Below are 20,008 nucleotides of genomic sequence, written 5' to 3'. Positions count from 1 at the left end.
ACTCACAACTCCCTTGGGTTCCGAAGGACTCTGGCTGCCTCTCCTTACCTTCCACCTGATTTCCAAAACCCCACTCCTTCTCCATACCTGACTGGTTTGTTGATTTAGCTGTTCTGGTGGGAATCTTTCATTCCCTCTTTGCTCTATTCTTGGAGACAGCACTTGTCAGCACCCCACCCTCTCGATGCCTTAGAGATGCTGCTGAGACAGTGTCGAATAACGGGACTTTCAAACGCTGGGACTCCAGCAAGATTTGTTGGCTTCTGGGTCAGGGGCAGCGCCAGACAAACATGTGTCCTCGCTTCCAGCATCCTCTCCAAAGCACACGGGAAGCAATGGGGCTCACCACTTCTGTCAGGTGACCTTGGGAAATCACCTCTCTGTGTCTTTGTTTCCTCATCTGTAAAATGGATTAATAATAGAACCTATGGAAGGATACAGGGTCTGTGGGGCCTAAAACTTAAAAAAAAAATACAAAATTATGAATATGAAATTAGGAGTGGGGCTTTAGAAGGAGGTCACACAAGCGAGGGACCCTGAAGCCCGGGCTTCATTAGCTTCATGGTAAATCTGCATCTGATAGAAGCAGTGGAGCCATGGTGAGGTTTAAATAAAAGACTGTCAAGTGCTCAGCACAGTGCCTGATAGTGTAGGCTATTGTAATGATAATAATTATTATAGATATTGTAATAATTCTGATAAAATTATACATTAATTCTATAAATGAAACTACAAAAATAAACACGTATAATCATTATAAAGCTTCTTTTTCTCCTGTTCCTGCTCACAAGTCCATCAGAATGCAGCAGGGTGAGCCCCATCTTCAGGGTGTCCTTACTTGGGGCTCTCTTCCTTAAAACAGGACCCGGTTGTGGCCGAGCAGGTCCCTGTTCTCTCACCCACAGACACATAACTTAGGAAGAGACCTGGGGATACCCCGGGAGGGGGGATGTAGGCTGGAGGCAGGCCCAGCACTGATGCCCAGAGCTAAGGGTCCCGGAGAGAGCCTGCCAACCCAGGGGGCCAGCACAGCAGACTCCAGAGCTTCTCGGGGTGTGTGTGTGGTGGTGGGGCGGGGGGTGTAGAATCAGGCCGAGGGAGGTCAAAGGACGTCACAGAAACAGCAGGGCTCTTGACCACGGAGGTAACCTGGATGTTCTGGCAAAGGCTGCTGGTTTCCCTGCTACATTTTTATGCTGGGTGTGGTCAACCACAAGAGGCCCTTATCCCTTCCAGTAAGAGCCTGAGATTTGGGAACAGGGGTTACATGACTGCACACAATGGTATTATTCCCAGTGAATTTCCATTTCCTAGTTCCTCCATGTATTGTGGTCCTGGATCCCCAGAGTGGCTGCCTATGTGTGTCTGTGAAAACCCTGTAGGGAGAGATGTTTGGTGGTGTAGCTCGGAGAAGGAGAGTGCTGTGAGAAACAAAGCACAGGCAGAGTCTACTCCAAGGCCCCAGCCCCACCCTGCAGCCATCACCACAGGGTGTGGTGGAGTGCAGTGAGGAGGACGGACAGGAGACCTCGCGTCATACATCCAGAGGAGCCACCGAAACCTAGGCTTCAGCTGCTCTTCCTAGGATGTCTCCTGCCCTTGGGATAAAATCTCTAAAGTAACCTAAACAACATGCTGCTGGCCAGAGATGAGGATGCAGGGTGGGGGAACCGGAAAGTGTTTGTTCTTCCAAACTCCTCTCCCCTCTCTACAGCCTGGAGGTTCTCTTGTTCCAGAAAAGGATGGCGTTGGAGGGCGCCCCAGCCATGACTCACCCAGAGCTGAGCCTTGGCAAATCCATCACCATGGAAACTGCCAATCATCCATGCTTTTCATAGCTTAATGGAACATCTGCCAGGGGAAAGCCAAGTGATACAAATTGCCGGTCCTGCCTACTGTGTTTACACTGGGGCCCCTGCAAAAGAGAGCGAGCCAGGAAAGGCAACCCTCCACAGAGCGATGGTGGCCCAACTCCGGTCACTAAAGCTGGGTGACCTTCCTCAATCCTTCATAAACTCCTCTGTGCTCCTCCTTTCCCAGTTGGTCAAACAAAGGATCAGATCAGTGATTCTCAACCTGGCTGGGCCAGGGGGGGATGGGAGGGACAGTAAAGCACATGCCCTAAGAGGGGTGGGGTTAAAGAGACCTGTGTAGACAGTTTGTTCAATATTATAATGTTATATTTGGAATATTACAAAACAATATTTTCGTAATTTAAACCACAGAAAATAAAGAAGCTTGGCTAATATCCTTAGGTAGCAATCCTTCTCGGAGAAAGGACCAAGATACCCCTCTCTCATCCAGCGGGGCACGTCAGAATTTCCAGGGTAGTGAGGTTTTTAGTGATTATCAAAAATGAATATGGATTCAAAGACGAAAAGTAGCGAGTCGCTGGACTAGCTGATCTCAAATGTTAGTCCAGCTCAAATTCTGGGCCCCTGGGTGGCATCTTCCAACCTCGAGCCACTGCTAATTCCTTAACGGAGGGAGAAGTACCAGAGGGGAGGCTAGCCACCCCTGCCCCTCTCTCACACCAGGCATCCCCTCTCTGACAAGAGGCAGGGGCTGGAGAGGCAAAGGAGGGAAGCCAAGGGAGCAGCACGGAGCGGGCCCGGCAGAGTCACATGCCTGAGGCAGCCTCCTGGAGGTCCTGCCTGCCTCGAAGGCCCACAGTCCTGCCTCAGGTGGAACTGCTAACCTGGCGCCTGCAAGCATGGGCTTTTGACTTGGCATCAGGACTCACTGCCAGGCCTAAGGAAACAAACACTCAGGTGGGAGGCAGGAGGGGGATGAAGATCGGGGGAGGGGGGTGGGGAGTGGGAGGGGCCAGAGGATATTTTCAGATGTTAACTTTTAAAATTCTTCCTCTTTTTTATTTTCCCCTTTCCTTTTCTGTCCATTCAAAAGGAACCTGACCTTTATTTTATTGCCTTGGAGGAAATATGCAGCAGGGGAGAAGTAGAATTTGCCTGCACACTGTTTTGGGTTCTGTTTCTCAAAGGCCTGAGCCCTTAGGAGATTTCCGAGGATTGAGGAAGCAGAAAAAAAGCTGCAGAAAGCCTGGGGAGAGCATGCGGGGACAAAACCAATTTGCTACACAGTTTGCAGGGCCCAGCACAAATAAAAATGTAGGGTTCAGTGTTCAAAAATTATTAAGAATTTTAGCAACAGCAAAGCATTAAACCAAGTATGCGGCCCTTCCAAGCCTGGGGCCCAGTGTGAATGCATAAATCCATGCCCACGAAGCTGGCCCTGGACAGCAGTGTCCCCCGCCCATATTAGAACAGAAGACTGCCCCTCGAGCTGGGGCAGGAAGAGAAAGGCCCACAGGATCTGGAACAACGGGGACCTGGGGCCTACTCCCTGGCAGCCCTGGTGGGCATCCAGCAAGACCACAGAAAGGAGGGTCTGAGAAGTACACAGACTCTAAGCATAGGGTTCCCAGGCTCAGCAGATTTCCAGTCCCCAAAAGTGGCTCAGAAGCAGCAGAGGGCATAAACCTGAAGGGATCTGCAGATAGGACAATAGGAGGGCCTGGCTCTGTGCACAGGTGATGAATAGCCAAGGCCGCCTAACATGCCTTGGTACTTGGTAAGACCCTGAGACCCTGAAACAGAATGACAGGGCAAGGCGGAGGCATGATGAATGACTGACATCAGTTTTGTCATCCTGGCAGAATGAAGGCTTAGAGTCAGAGACTGACTCTCTTTCCATTTCATTAAGGTGAAAGAAATGCACTATTTCTGGCACACCTGGATTTGTAGAACAGGATTCTACCTGCCACTACCAAGGCCTAGCTCCAGCCTCAAACCTGTGACCAAGCCTCAAGAGGGGACAGGTCAGAGCCACCGCAATTAACCAGGTAAGGGATGAAGCTTGGACCAGTGTGGTCAGGTGGTAGAGATGGAGAGAAGCAGGAGGTAAAGGCAGGTAAGTTTAGGAGGTAAGACTGACAGAACTTGGAGGGTACTGGTAAGGAAGAAGAAGGAGTCAGGAGTAACCCCCATTAGCAGCTTGAGCAATTGGGGAGATGCAGGTGCCATTCCTGAGCTCAGGAGTAGAGAAGAACCAATTGGGGGGTAGGTGGGATGGGTTGGGTTCTGAACATGCTGGGTCTGAGATACCAAGAGAAGGTGTCACGTAGGCACTTGAATATATGACATGAAGCTTAGAGAAGTCTGGGCTGGGGGTGTAAATCTGGGAGTCGTCAGCTTTGTGTGTGGTCCCTGAACAATGGACATGGATGCGATCCCAAGGGAAACAGTAGAGAAAGAAGAGAGGGGGCCTAGGCACGGGCTGAAGAAAACCAACCTTTAATGGGCAGGCAGAAGAGGATGCCCCTAGAAAGCAGGTCAGAGAGGCGGGAGAGAGACGAGGAGAATAAGGCACGAGAAAAGAAGGAGAAAGTGGGACGCAGCCGAGAGGTCGAACACACTGAGGGATTGCAAATGCCCATTGAACTGAGTGACGCAGAAGCCACTGATGACTTTGGAAAGAATCATTTCACTGGAGAGACAGGCCTGGAATTGCAAAAGGAGAGAGTGGACGAGCAGGAGACAGGCAAACGGAGTCGGGAGGGCAAAGACTGGTGGGTGGCTGTGCTGAGGACAGAAAGGGGGCCGCTGCTAGAGGGAGCAGTGGGGTTCAGGAAAGTTGTTAAAGGTGATTGAAGTCATTAATATTTCTTTTTCATTTTAACAGTTTTACTGAGGTATAACTAATATACAATAAGCTGCACGTTTAAAGTGTAACAATCTGAAAAGTTTGACATGAACACATCTGTGAGATCATCACCATGGTCAGAAACACACTTTTTTCATCGCCCGAAATCTGCTTGCCCTCCCTCCTGCTCCCCTCACCTCCATTCCCAGACATTCACTGACCTGCTTTCTGTTACTATAGTTTGCATTTTCTAGAATTTTATATAAATGGATTTTTATATACTTTTAACCTTTTAAAAAAGGTACTTGGGCTTCCCTGGTGGCGCAGTGGTTGAGAATCTGCCTTCCCCCTAATGCAGGGGACATGGGTTCGAGCCCTGGTCTGGGAAGATCCCACATGCCGCGGAGCAACTGGGCCCCTGAGCCACAACTACTGAGCCTGCGCGTCTGGAGCCTGTGCTCCGCAACAAGAGAGGCCGTGATAGTGAGAGGCCCGCGCACCGCGATGAAGGGTGGCCCCCGCTTGCCACAACTAGAGAAAGCCCTCGCACAGAAACGAAGACCCAACACAGCCAAAAATAAATAAATAAACAAATGTGGGGTTTAAAAAAAAAAAAAGGTACTCATTTTTTTTTTTTTTTTTTTTTTGCGGTATGCGGGCCTCTCACTGCTGTGGCCTCTCCCGTTGCGGAGCACAGGCTCCGGACACGCAGGCTCAGCGGCCATGGCTCACGGGCTCAGCCGCTCTGCGGCATGCGGGATCTTCCCGGACCGGGGCACGAACCTGTGTCCCCTGCATCGGCAGGCGGACTCTCAACCACTGCGCCACCAGGGAAGCCCCAAGGTACTCATTTTTGTCTGACTTCACACAGTATAATTATTTTGAGATTCACCTATGTTGTCACAGGTTATCAACAGTTCATTTTTTCTAATTGCTGAGTAGTTTTATACTGCAGGGTGATACCATAATTTGTCTCTCCATTCACCTGTTGATGAATATTTGAGTTGTTTCCAGTTTGGGACTATTACAAATTAAGTTGCTTTGAACTTTCATGTACAAGTCTTCATATGGATACACGTTTTTGTTTCTCGGTAGTAGATAACTAGAAGTGGAATGGTCTATGTTTGGTTTTTAAGAAACTGTCAAACCATCTTCCAAAATGGTTGTGCCATTTTACATTCCCATCAGCAGTGTATGCGAGTTCCAGTTTCTCTGAATCCTTGCCCACATTCGATATGGACAGTTTTAAAAATTTTCAACAATCTAGTAGCTTTCCTCCTTTCTCTATGGAGGAAGGCAGAGGGAGGAGAAAAAGGAGACAAAATCAGCCACACTCCAGGGCATTGACACTGCCTTGATCGAGAATGAAATGTTTTGCTCAGTCTGTGTCCTGGGAACAAACCCAGTCCCTCACAAACAGTTATTTCTTATGGAGCATTTGGTAAACATGTTAGCTTACTGCCTTCTAGGCTAGGGCCCTGAGCAGGCGACAAGAGTTCTACAGGCACCTCCACTGTGGAAGACTCCTGCAGCCACTGTAGAGCAGAAAGCAGGAAAGGGAGGGGAAGGAGACTCAGTCATTGCCCATGGGGATCCTGGTTTCACCCACACCCAGTGTTATAAGAGGACAATAGCATTTCTCTGCCCCCCTGGGAGAAGGCACATGGGCTGGGTTAGGGGAAGGGGAGTTTCTAGACCAGGCTGCACTCTTTCCAAGGTGGAAAGAGCAGCTTGTCCTGTTGAGGAATCCATCCTGCTCAGCCCTAAGAGAAATACATCCCCTCTATTAACTTGGCCAAGAGGTATCAACATATGAGTATAAGGGGTAAGGAGGATTAAATCGTGTTGGGGGCTTTCAGGAATTATGAACAAGTAAACTCTCTGTTAAAATAACAGATTTTGGGCTTCCCTGGTGGCGCAGTGGTTGAGAGTCCGCCTGCCGATGCAGGGGACGCGGGTTTGTGCCCCGGTCCGGGAAGATCCCACGTGCCGCGGCGTGGAGTGGCTGGGCCCGTGAGCCATGGCCGCTGAGCCTGCGCGTCCAGAGCCTGTGCTCCGCAACGGGAGAGGCCACAACAGTGAGAGGCCCGCGTACCGCAAAAAAAAAAAAAAAATGATTAAAAAAATAAAATAAAGTAACAGATTTTTAGTTAAAGCTAAAGTCATCGATAAAGTCAGATATATATATATCCTAAGAGCACATGCAGGTCAATTATGATACTGAGTTTTGGGAACCAAGCATTTACTTACACCCCTAACGTGAGAGTGAAAAAGAATGCCAACGCCAATACCTGCAGCTGCTGGGAAGAACGCCCCAAAGACAGTGAAAAAGGACTCGCCGGGGCTGTAGTCTGGTAGAGTGATGTTCTGCAGCAGTTCTGGTGAATATCCAATAAAACCATGTTCTGAAATAAAGCAAAGGAAAGCCAAATGAGCAAGTGACAAGATATATAGCGCAGGCTTCCCTAGATTACAGTCCTCGCTTATGTAACTTTAAATAGCAAAAGGTAGGTGTGACTGGGGGTGGGGAGCAGGGAGGGAAAACAGAAGATGGCAGAACCATCTTCCTTCCCACTTCTGGGGCTTGATTTTTATGTATCTGTATCTACGGATATAGGCAAATAAAATGAGATGAAGAAGAACAGTAGTTACCTCTAGGAAGGGTAGCATTTGTATTGTTTTGCTTATACAGCTGAAATCTTTCAATGAGTATGTATTGACGTGTTTGCTTCTGATTTAAAACGTTTAAGTTACCTCCCTGCTCAAAAACCTTCCCACGGATCCCCATTAGCTACAGAATAAAGACCAAGCTCCTTAAGCTGGGTGCGAAAGCCCTCCACAGCCTGGCAACAGCCCACCGTTTCCTATTCGTCCTTTGCCTTTTCCTCTCCCCAGCAGTGACGCAGATGACTCTGCCCAAGAACGCCACTAATACCCAGCCCTGTGTCCCCTGCTTCCAGACCCTTCCCCCATATCTCTGAGCATCAACATGGTACTCACTCTTCAAGCCCAACTCAAGCTCTGCTTCCTCTGGGCTTTACATGAGCTCCCTGATCAGAACCCTTCTCCTAAGTGCCCTCCATGACTAGCCACATTAGGTCTTTCCCCAACCAGACTGCTTGGGGCTAGAGATCCGGTCTTAAAACACCTCTGTGCCCCAGGGTCACCACTGTGCCTGCCACACAGCACGCAGGGTGCCAATATGGGTCACACCAAAAGAATCTTACTCTTGGATCTTTTGATGCCGTGCGTTCAGTCTGACTGGTTCACAGACTACTTTAGAGCAGGAACATCTCAGATATGAGTTTTTCAAAGCATGTTAAACACTTTTTACATTGCCTTAAGTGAAAGTTTTCAAGAGGTTTCAGTCCTACAGACACTTTGCTTTTTTGTCAAAGGAGGTCACCTTGAACAGCACCTGTGGATATGTTAGTGGGCTGTGGAATTTTAAAATACAAGTCAAGTGTCCTTGGGCTCAGGGACACCCAGCATATCCAGCCTCTGCCTTTGGAGAATGAGTTGGTTTGTTCCCGTGAACTCCAGTCCAAGAGAACCGGGTCCTGCTCCTTTTCCCTCCAACCCCACAGCTACGTAGGATGAGTTCTCAGCCCTCAGTCATGCCGTAGCTGACCCCCAGGGCTGCGGTGACCGTCTCCTGCCAGCCTGTCCTCCATCGCCCTCGGGGCTTAACTTCACCCTGACCTTCCATCCACAAAAGAGCGCCGTCTCCCTGATGAGTCCAATCATAGTGCCAGCACTTCTCACAGCTTCCAAGATTCATATCTTCATAGGAAAAGTATTTTTCAAAAAAAAAAAATAGTAAAATGAAAGCTCAGTGAAGTACAAGGGACCCTGGGGAGTCCAGTCAGGACTTAAAATCATTGTTGACTGCTCTCTTTCTCCTGAACTTTAAATCCCAAGGACTGTGCAACATTTCCGAATGGTTTGGCATCTTCACAGCCGGTCCTCCCCTCATTAACAAAACAGCAATAATAGCTAAGTTAACTTTAGTTTATCCGCTGGCTGACCCTGCTGACTAGACTTTCTGAGGAGAAAACCAGCCCAGCCTGCCTTGGAAGGGAGCTCGGCCAGGCTGGATGATGCACAGGCCTGAGCACATTTGAGCGCAGGGCTGCGTGCTGGGCAGGCCGGCCGTGCGGGACACAAACACTTCATCAGGCTCCATTGATCTCCGCCGTCCCGAGGCTGCCCTGACATGGGCGGGTATTTGGTCACCAGGCCTGAAGGGCTTGGCCCTGGTCAGCCTGAAGGGTCAGAGGGATTGCAGGCACCACAGATGAGTCACTGGAAAGCCTTCTCTCTCCCTCCATACCACCACCAAGATCCACAGAGTGAGGGAATGAGTCACTGGGCTCACTCGGGGATGGGGGTGGGGTCCATTCTCTGCAGGGCCACTGCAAGGGCAGCCCTCACACATTCGCAAGCACACGCTCACACTGACAACTGCTGCTGGCCCCAGCCCTCTCCCCTCAAGTCCAGTTCTGAGCTGTTCTCAAGGAAATAACCTTAACTTTGGAAAGAATTTTATGGACAAAGATGTTTGTCAATGAGTTATTTATAATAGTGTAAATGGGGCAGGGGGGTGTCTAAATGTCTAACTCTGGAAGCCTGAGGTATTTTAAATGCTTAAAAAGACTTTTTAGGGACTTCCCTCGTGGCACAGTGGTTAAGAATCTGCCTCCCAAGGCAGGAGACGCGGGTTCGATCCCTGGTCAGGGAACTAGATCCCACATGCATGCCGCAGCTAAGAGTTCACATGCTGCAACTAAGGAGCCTGCCTGCTGCAACTAAGACCCAGTGCAACCAAGATAAATAAAATAAATTTCAAACATTTAAAGAAAGACTTTTTAGTGCCAAAGAAAACTGTCCATGTTATATATGATATATGTTCAGTAAGAAAACTGGATACCATTTATAGGATGAATACAAAAAAAAAGTTTTAACGTATATATGTAGGAAAAGGAAGCATACCAAAATACTAATTGTGGCTGTTCGTATAATGCAATTTTGGACTTCTTTTTCTTTCTTTTTTTATGTTTACAAATTTTCCACCTGTCTTTAATGAGCATAGTCAAATTATCAAAAATTAAAGTCTTTTAGAAAAGCAAACAAAACATCCCACAACTGAAAGCCTACTTTCTCCAGATAGCTTTTCTATAAACAAATTCATTTCTTTTTTTTTCTTTCCATTTATCCTCTCCCTGCTTTTCAAAATGATTTCAGTGGCTTATGAGAAAAACATAAAGGCAAGTAAAATTAGGGGCAAAAAAAGAAAGAAATTGAGCAAAAGAGAGAGAGGGAACACCTACAGCCCACAGCCTGAGGTCTCTGAATAGGTTCTGAGGTAAGATCCTGCAGCGATTTTCTTCAAACTGGAATTCAAGGCCTAGAGAGATTGTTTTACTTTCTGACCTTAAGGACTTTCTGACCTTTCTGACCAAGCCCACTCAAGCAGGGGAGGACCCTAGGGCCCACCCTTCACATGTGCCACATTCCAATGGATGAGAAGGAGCCCTAGGCTCATGTGGTGGACCTACCTCATTTCCTCTGCCCCTACCTTCCCGGGCCCTTATGACTTCCACCCCCCTGACACCCCGCCTCACGTCAGGCTCCCCAGTCCTGATCCAGCCCCGCCAGAGGCTTGGCCCACTGGCCTTCGCCCTGACTCCCGGGGCTCCAGTCTCTCGCCCAGACCCTTAACCAGTGGTCCAGCTGGATCTCAAGCTTCTGCAGAGCGGGTGTCCAGGTCAGACACTGATGTCTCTGGCTGGCTTGTACTTGAGGCATGGGGCGAGGTCAGCTGGCCATGCCCAGCGTTGCAGGGCAGAGCAGACCCACCTGCCGTGGCCTCTCACAGTGGGTCTTGCTGTCTGATTTGCTGAACTAAGGTCCTTAATTCTTCTAGTCATGGCCCTGTTTGAGAAGCTGATGAATGCCCATTTTGCGTACCATTTGGGGGTTCCCTGAAGCCTCTGTGGGGGGAATGGACCCTGAGGTTCAGGACCTCTACTCCAGGGGCTGCCTCTGTACCTGAGACTTCTGACACGCCCTGCAGGCACCTACGCCCTCCCAAGCCCTGAGCAACACCACGCCCTGCCTCGGGGTGAACAGAGGTCAACGTTTCCTGCTGCAGTCAGTGCCAAGCAACGAGGAGTCTCTGTGTGCATGGGGACAGCGCAGGTCCCCCAGGGACATCCCGGGCACTTCTCTTCTGAACATAATCACCAGTGGCCGTTTATTGAGTACCTCATACTTGCCGGTCACTGGGCGCCAACTAATTTACATCATCCTCGATCCTCACAACCACCCTGCAAGATCAAAGGTGAGAAAACCAAGCTCACGAAGGTGAAGAATCTTGTCCAAGGTCACACAGCAGACCTGCCTGTATCACAGCCCTTGCCTCTCCCCCAGAAGGCCAGTCTCCAGGTCCCTAGCACTACCCTCCCTCACAGAGACACACATACAGCCCAGGTTTCCTTCAACCCCGCAAAACGCCACCAGAGATCATGGCATCTCCCCTTCTCCACCTGTGGGGGGCCAACAGGGTGTCTCCCTATGGAATGCCACACTGAGGGGCTGTGTGCACAGCTGGGAAGAAGCAGAGCCCACCCTCGATCCCAGGTCTGTCTGAGGTTAATTTTCCATAGACCATACCGTCTCCCTGGAATTCATCCTGAGTTGTTTCCCCAGAGATTTCTAGAGCATGAGTCTGCCTCTGTGGGCCTTTCAGCAGCTCTGCTGGTAACATGAGGGGCTGGGGTGCTCTCAGCTGATGCCTCCCAACTCTGAGAGGCCTGGGGTGCCCAGTGTCTGCTGCTGCTGCACGTGACTGTATCGGGGTTTGACCTGAACATCTGTCTCTGTACCCACAGAAACAAATACTTTGGTCCCATGTGAGCTATGAGCTTTTAGGAAGAACAAAGACAGAACAGAGTGAGGAAGGAGAAAACGAATCACAACAAAAACCAGGCAAGAACAGGCTGAGGGAAGATACTTGAAGGCGTGACCTTCCTCCTCAGCATTCGGGTAACACGGCTTCTTGGGATGCCACCAGGGCGCCTGTGGTTCTGCAGGGTCCAGGGTGTCTGTGCCTACCACGACTGGGCCAAAGGGGCCAGCCTGGGTCACAAGTTGCTACAGAGCACAGCTCCCTCGGGGCCGGGCCCCACGCCCTCTGGTAGGGTGGCTTCTGGGAAGCTCCGTGTGGCCCCTGTGGCTTCCCACCCGTGCCGCCCTGCCTCTGGGGTCTGCTGAAATTAGAAGAGGCAGCAGGAAGTCATCGGCCCCCACGTGTGGGTGTCGGATTATGGCCGCTGACTAACTTAGAAAGTGAGACTGCTAAAAATGACACTGACACTGTGGGCCCTGCCACCCCTCCGTGAGCTGCGGGTCCGGCGAGGCGGGGGCTTCTGGCCCGGCTTTCTTCTTGGCTCGGGTCCCCCCACCCCTCGCCCAGCGAGACAGCCCTTTCCTGGGAACGACAATGAGAGAGGCTGGTCCAACCAGGAATAGAAAGAGAGAGGAAGGCAGGGAGGGGCACGCCGCCCAGACCCCGGGAGATCACAGGAAGAGCAGCCCTGCAAGGAAAAGGAAAGGAGAGGCCGAGGTTCTGGGAAGGGACACACACACCAAAACAACGCCTGGGGGTGGGGAGGGCAAGAGAAGGCCAGCGAGCCAGCCGGAGGAGGATCCCCAGAGAAGCAGGAAGTACAGTAGGGTGTGCAGCAAGGGAAACGCGCATTGGGTGCCTTGTGCGAGGGCCAAGCCTCGCCCCGGACACAAGGCCCCTCCGGAGGGTCTCCTGCACAGTGGAGCCCGCCTGGGACCCGGATGGTATGCCCAGCACCTGGCACTGCCTGGGCTGCTCCAGGACTCTGCCTCACAGGGACGGAGACCCGCAGTTTGGGGGAGGGACAACACATCTGAAATGGCCTGACATAGAGAGGTCAGTGACAAGGAAAGAAAGGCGTGTCCGGGCCCCATCCTGTCACCAAGGCCCTCACAGAGCTCCTGCCCGCGCCATCCCTATGCTTACTCAGACACGGCCCAACCCCAGACGGTCTGAGGTGGACACAGATGGGCAGTTAGGCCCGGCAAACCCCGGCGGCCTGGGCTGGTCCGTGGACCTTTCCTCCCCTGGGCTTTGGTGTCAGGTCTGGGAGCTGCAGTGGGTGAGGCAGCCTCAGTCATAAGAAGGGTGTGCCCAAACCTGAGCTTGAAGAGCATAGATTTAGGAGAAGCCCAGGCTATTCTCCTCCTCCTTGGGGTGGAGCACGAGGCCCGGAAGATCTCTGGGAGGAAGGGGCGAACGGTGACAGGACCAAGACTCACGACACCTGGGTTCACGCCCTGGTTCTTCTACGGACTCGCTGCAAATTCTGACTGTCCATCTGGGATGGGCCCGAGATGCTGCAATCTCAGTGGGCACCCAGGTGATGTAGATCACGCTCCCAGTAGCAGGTATTAAGTTGTTTTTCAGAACCCTTCTCATTCTGAAAGTTGCCTGCCAGAAGCCCATTCTCAAGACTCGGGGAACATTGTCCAAATACACCATTGATTTCCAGCGGCAGATGGAAAATCCCAAACTAGCTTCCAAAGCTTGTCGGTGCTGCCCCCTACCTCCCTGCTACCCCTTCCCTTTCTCTGTGGCTGTGGATACAATGTGTGCTCCAGACTGTGAGACAAGGTCATTGCCACATTTTTCATCTGTTAATGAAACAGAGCAATTATGAATTACAAGTCCTGCCACTAGGCCTTACATTATTACAGTCAGGCGCGCCCTCCGTTAGTGCGGACACGGAAAGCTTCCTGGTCTAATTCATCGGTCCATTTTAACAACGGAGGGAACTGATAGAAGCCAGCTACTCAAAAGGCTTGAGAGCTGAAAGTGGGAAAGTAACCCCAGCTTAGAGTCCCATTTGGAGTCCGCAAAACACCAAGTCCCCATTTGCTGGATTCTCCCATTGAACTGGGTCGTAACCGTCCTGGTCTACTACAGGTGCTCCACAGAAATATTCTGAAATTGAACTGGATCAGCCTGTATTGACTTCGACTGTCAATGGAAAGGGATGGAAGGGTCAATAATGATAGGTTCAGAAGAGGCTCCCAAGGCCCCCGCCCTCAGCTCGGATTTCCTTCCCCACAGGACTTCTGGGCAGTGAGCTGGGAGCCTTCCCCAGACCACAACCCCCTCTCTGGCTTCAGCCCTAGTGAGTTTGGTCCTCCAAAGAGAGGGTGGAGAGAGGATGTGAGCAGGGTTTCCAGCTCCCAGGCCCCCACCCAGAGAGAAAATACACAGAGGGAAGGCCGGGCATTCTAGCAGTGGCTAGAAGGGAAGTCTGAAGTGGGGTTGGGCCTGTCCAGAGGCCCCCGGGGAAGGCCTCCACCCTCCGGGACAACTGGCTGGTGGGAACAGCCGGAAAAGCCCCCAGGGCTAGGTAACCCAGGGGATGAAGGGCCTGGGTTGGGGGGATGTCAGGGCAGCCCCCTTGGGAGGGGATGGCTGAAAGTTTCCAGTAAGAAGAGAAGCTCCTGCCAACCCCTACAATCTAGGATGGGCAGTCCTGGAGTTCCTTCTGAGAAAAGGATTTCTCACTTGGAAAAGGGAGGATTTCTAACAAACATCCAAGAAATTGTTCCATCCTCTGACATGGGCTCTATTTTAAATGCTTAACCAAACTTTTTTTTTATAATGGCCTTGGGGTCAGCAAGTTGAGACGAGATGAGACTTTTCACCTGGGAAGGCCGACCGAGCGAAGGACTGCCAAATGCCCCAGAACGTTAAGGAACTCGCAGCTCACCTGGACCCAAGAAACAAAGAGGTATCTCACGATAAAAACCGGGATTGCCACAAACGCTGAGCAAGGGCATTATATATATTTGCTCACAACCACCCCATGAAGTAGTGCATTGTTTAGGTAAGGAAGCTGAAGCACAGAGAGGAGACTGGATTCAACCCTTGGCTGCCGCTGCCGCCGGGGTCCGTGCTCACCCAAGGCTGCAGGGAGTCTGGGAGGGGAGCCAGGAGCCCAGCTGGTCAGGCTGAGGCCAGACGGAAGGGACTGCAGAGCCCCTAGCCCCCCGCCCACGGAGCCCCCAGTGGGCTGCCCGACACTGCTCTCAGCTCAAAGGAGCCCTGAGAAAGGAAAAAATCTGGCCTTCTTATCTCCTGGGGGAAAGGAATGCACTCTCCCGCCAGGATAAGTGGCTGTTTTGACAGGAAGTCTCCACCCAGGCTGTGGGTTCCTCCCAGCCACCATTTACTCCTTCTGGCCGTCCCTGCCTCTGGCATCCCAACTCCCATCCTACTTAAACCCCACACACACCCTTACACCCCCCAAATCTAACCCAACTGGGGGTCCCCCCAAGTCGGCTGCCCACCCCCACAGCTCCGGCCTCCATGGGGGCCCAGAGTTCCGACCTGGGAGTCACGCCTCAGCCCCACTGTTGCCTGGACACCGTCTCCAGGCAGGCAGCTGAGAAGGGGGTGGGAGGACAAGGGGCCCCCTGCAAGGGGCAGTCAGCATCGACGTGGTTATGCAAGCAGGGCCACCCTCCTGTCCAGCACCACGCTGGAAGTATTCAGACTCCACGTGCCCCAGCTCTGCAGCCAAGGGCAGTTCTCCCCGAACCCAAGCCCTACCCAAGAGAGAAATGCAGCAGACGCTCTCTTAGAACCCACGGCAGAAGATTCAGTATCACATGACTATAGAATGATAATGCCACCGGGGTCTTTGGTCTCAAGTCCATTTTACACCTGGGAAGGCTGAGGTCCGAAAAAGGAGAAGCCCATGCCACACAGTCAGCAGCTGGTCAGGCAAGACCAGAACCCAGTGTGGCCAAGCTCCCTCCAACGTGTGCCCTGCAATGGCACTCAGGTCTCTGTTGCCACTGCCTGCTAACCTGCCAGGTCAGGGTAGGAACTGTACTGTCTTATTTCTTGGTGTGTCTCCATTGCCTAGACCCAGGAGGTAAGCAAAAAATTTAATACTTTCTTAATAAATAATGGAAACAACCCAAGTGTCCATCAACAGATGAGTGGATAAACAGCATGTGGTCTATCCATACATAGAGTACTCTTCAGCCATTGAAAGGAACGAAGTATTGACACTTGCTACGACACAGATGAATCTCGAAAGCATGCTAAGTGAAAAAAACAGAAAAGGACAAATACTGTGTGATCCATTCATATGAAATATCTGAAATAGGCATATTCACAGAGACAGAAAACAGAACAGAGGTTATCTGGGGCTAAGGGGAGGAACGGGGAGTTATTGGTCCATAGACAGTTTTTGTTTGGGGTGATGAAAATGTTTTAGAGGCAGACAGTTATGATGGTTGTACAACATGGTGAATGGAGTTAATGCCACTTAATTGCACGCCTGAAGGTGGTTTTTTTTTTTAATGTTACACATATTTTGTCATTAAAAAAAAACAAACACAAGCCGTTTCTTTCCACAGTACCCCCTGCAGGGACCACCTCCAGCATCCTTGTTTCTCCTGGGCTCCTCTCTGCTTTGCAGGTGTGGAATAGAGGATAAAGGGAGCTTCCTGGCTAAGGCCGATCAGAGAGGGAGGAACAAAGCCACAGGTACAGACTAGTCCTAGTCTCAGACTCCGATGCTCCCGCCAAAGCAAGCTGCCTCCTCAGATGACGGACGCTTCAGCTCTTGGCCACTGCAAGGTGAGTGGGCACCCCCAGCGAGCCATCTGACCACACACGACTCCTCCCTGCTGGAACTGGGCAGAAAGCACCATGTTCTCAGGAGTTCAAGTGGAAATCACAACCCCCTTTGTTGACTTCTAGAACTTACAGGATTTTATTCAGGGGTCACAGGGGTCACAGGTTGGGGTTGTGGGCCTTTAAGGCAGAGCTGTCCAGAAGCACAGACTGTGGTTTCTCAATATCAACCATGCCCAGATCCCACGGAAAACCTCAGCAAAGTCAAGGGTGAGGTTGTCCCAGTCTTGTTTTTGACACGGTCCTGCTTTCAATACTTTCCTGGTCACTGGGACCCCAGACCCCAGTTTAACACCGGTCCTGCTTAATAAGAGCTGGCCTGGAATGAGTGTGCCTTTACTCTGGGCTACCCTGGGCTGCCCTCGGCAAGTGCAAAGAGAAAGCAGGCCGGGCCGCTCCTCTAGGGGACTTGGACGATGGGGCCCTACCTGGTCTTGGGCCAGCAGCGTCAGCATCAGCATCACCTGAGAGCTTGTTAGACCTGCAGAACCTCAGCTCTCCCCTCCCCCAGCCCCCACCCGTGGAACTGAAACCTTCATCGTTACAAGATCCCCAGATCTTGAAGTTTGAGAAGCACTGCCTTGTAGTATAACCCAGGGACCTCCAGAGACCTATTCTTCCAGGATAAACAATGATAATGATAATAATTATTTATTAAGCACCCACTTGGTGCCAGCTATGACTCTAGGCCTCTTACATATACTATTTTATGCTCTGACAACCCAGTAAAGTAGGCATTATTACCTGCTTTTCAGAACTGAGGAGAGCGGTCAGAAAGTTGACCAAGTCCATACAATGAGTTATAGCTGAGCCGGAATTTGAACACAGGGGTCTGAGTCCAAAGCCATGGCTCTGACAACTGTGGTATGATGCAATCTTTCAAACTGGGCCAACAGTTACAGCCACTTGTCAACTCTCTATGGGGCCCAGACATTCACTGGCAAATGCAATCCCCAGGAAGGTATTCTAGGGGCTGCCCTGCTGCCTGGTGCCAGCCTGGGCTCTGGGTTCCCGTGCGCCTGGGTTGGGCAGCCTGTGGCAGAGGGCTCTCTATTTCTTCAGGACACGTCCCTGACGATGAATTTGCGTGGCCCGGCCCCCAGTAAGCATTAGGTCTGGGACTGGAGGGACAAATAAATTAGATGGTGCGCAGGCTTGGGGCCCCTTCTGCCGCAAGCTCGGAAACCTCCCGCACTGACCTCGTCTGGGCCCTGGAGTCTATGACTCAGGGCTTCATCTCCTGCCGGCCCCCAGGAGGCAGCACTCTCCTGCCAAAGGCACCCGTGGCAAGCTCCACTCTCCCCTCCAGCCAGCATCCACAGGCTCCTCGGGTCACGGAACCCGGCCCAGCTCCACGAAGCCCAGCCCAGCCCAGCCCAGCCGGGCCTGAGACTGTCTATCTGCTTCTCTGTGCCTGTACATGGCCACCTCACCCCCCACCTGAATGTGTGACTTGAGGGCACGTCTCCCTGCCTTTGTGTCCCTCACAGACCCACTGAAATGCATCTCAACCCAATAGGTGCCCCCAAAACGCCTGAGCCAGAAAGTGCCATCATTTGCCCTTCCACAGCCGTGCAGAGGGCATCCCGCTCACCTCCCACAGCCAGAGGACCCCTTCCTGCAGTGAGGGGAGCACGAGGCCCAGCAGGGCGGAGCTGGGGGCACAGACAGGATATGCCAGCCCATCCCTCATTGTGTCGCCCTCCACCTCCTTGGAACCCCGGCTGCTCAGGGCTGCGGCAGGCAGCCCAGCAAGGCGAGGGCCCTCCCAAGCCAGTGATTTCATGCTTCAGGCATCCATCCCCAGAACACCAGCCGGGGAGCCTGGCAGGCCAAGCCCCCTGCTGCTCACGGAGCTGGAGCAGACACAGGGAGAGAGCCGGGCAGTGTTAGCTCTGGTTTCCTTCTGTAGCTGTGACCAGGTCCCCACGGCCTCCTTGGCCTAGCGGTTCCTTTCTCCGCTTTCCACAGCCAAAGCCAGCAAATGAAAATAATACGATGGAGAGGGTGGCAGGGCCTTGGAGCCGGGGGCCTGGGATTCTGGTCAGTCACTCTCTTCAACAGAGACAAACTCAGAACAAGAGGAAGGCCTGAGGGTGCCTGCCCCTGCCCTCCTCCAGCCAGACAGGAGTGAGGACCACTGCCCCCAGAAAACCTATTGAGGGAGGAACCCCAAAAGCTGGGAAGTCACAGTACCTAGAGTATTATGTTCTCCCTCTACCAGAGAAATGGTAAATGTTCAACTCACCTAATTCTAAAAATAAGAATCACCAACCTAAAGTGGTATTCCAAAAAAAAAAAATGTTATTCCATAGGTAGAACACATAGAAGAGCGTGCTTTGCTTTTTACTTAGGTCAGTCAGTGAGCGGATGGGAGGGGGAGTGGATGGCGAGGAGGGGTGACCAGATGGACATAGAGAGGAAAAAGAGGAAAAAGATTGGGGAGGAAAAAGAGACAAACCTAAAGGAAGAATGAATGAGGCTGGAAAAACAGAGAAGAAAAACCAGGTATGTTTTGAGGAATGCTGGAGATCACAATTTTGTTGGTTCGGTTTGCAAAAGTTCCGAAATCCTGACCCAGACCTGAGCCTTTGTTTACAATCCTTCACTATTCTAATCCTTAAAAATTCCTCTGTTCAAATCCTTAATCTTTCCCCTTTCAGGGTCAAAGATTCCTTTGAGAATCTGGCAGTAGTTCTGGACCCTCTCCTAGAAAAATATATTTATTCACATAAAATTTTTCCTGCAATTTCAGGGGTTCATGGATCCTGTTACAAACTAGTTATTCTAGAAGCTCCACTCTGATTGAGAAACTTGTAAAGACCAAAGCAAAAACACCCCCCACTGCCAGATTAAACTAAGATAAGGGAGGATGTGTTGAATCTTATTCAAGCCATCATATCAGGCTTTTAATTATACCATTTGCTTCACTGATAGAATTTTGGGGCCTAAACACCCTTCTTTAGTTACTACCCCAATGGTGGTACTAGAAGCAAGGTTACTTACTTGAAGGAGTCAGTTATGATGCAGTAAAAGGTCTGCCTTTGACCCAGGTAACAATGTCTGTGCTTACCCTGAAATTAACCCTTTGCAGATCAATTTGAGAGTCTGATTCAGACTTTTTAAATGAGTTTCTAGGTGATTCTGATGCAGGCAGTCCCCAGACCAAACTCTGAGATCCACTGTTCTTGTAGAAAATTGCAAGCTTCTGGCCCAGCAGATCTTCAGATTCCCTACTCATTGTGGTTTTCTCCTCGTACACCAGAGGCAGGGCTAGGCATGTATGGAAGGGTGCTCTGTGACTAGGTTTGGACCACTGCATCAGAAAGGCTACCTTTATGGGGTAAAAAAGGTACATGAACAGTGTAGGGCGTAAAAGGTATAGAACCAGGTGAAACCCTCCAAGGGCCTTTAAGGCTGTGGTTCCTAGATCTGTCAGCACAAAAACAATCACCGGGAGTACTTCTGCATTTCAGATTCCCAGGCCTCGGGCCATTAGGGAATATATATATGATAATACTAACGAGCTTCCCCATTGGTTCTGACACATGGAGCTTGTTTGTTTATGGTATATGGTATTATGAA

The 20,008-nt window shown here is 51.1% G+C and overlaps 1 protein-coding gene across 1 annotated transcript in view; it reads right to left on the bottom strand.

The window, feature by feature from the left end:
- The window catches only part of SLC12A8 (solute carrier family 12 member 8), a 114,152-nt gene that overhangs the window by 48,308 nt on the left and 45,836 nt on the right, over window positions 1-20,008 (bottom strand). The window contains 1 exon segment of the mRNA XM_032629409.1: window positions 6,954-7,067. Within this exon segment, the coding sequence (XP_032485300.1) occupies window positions 6,954-7,067 (114 nt within the window).

This window comes from Phocoena sinus, chromosome 4 (assembly GCF_008692025.1).
Source record: "Phocoena sinus isolate mPhoSin1 chromosome 4, mPhoSin1.pri, whole genome shotgun sequence".
Lineage (NCBI taxonomy): Eukaryota > Metazoa > Chordata > Mammalia > Artiodactyla > Phocoenidae > Phocoena > Phocoena sinus.
This window is presented reverse-complemented; position numbering and strand designations above follow the sequence as displayed.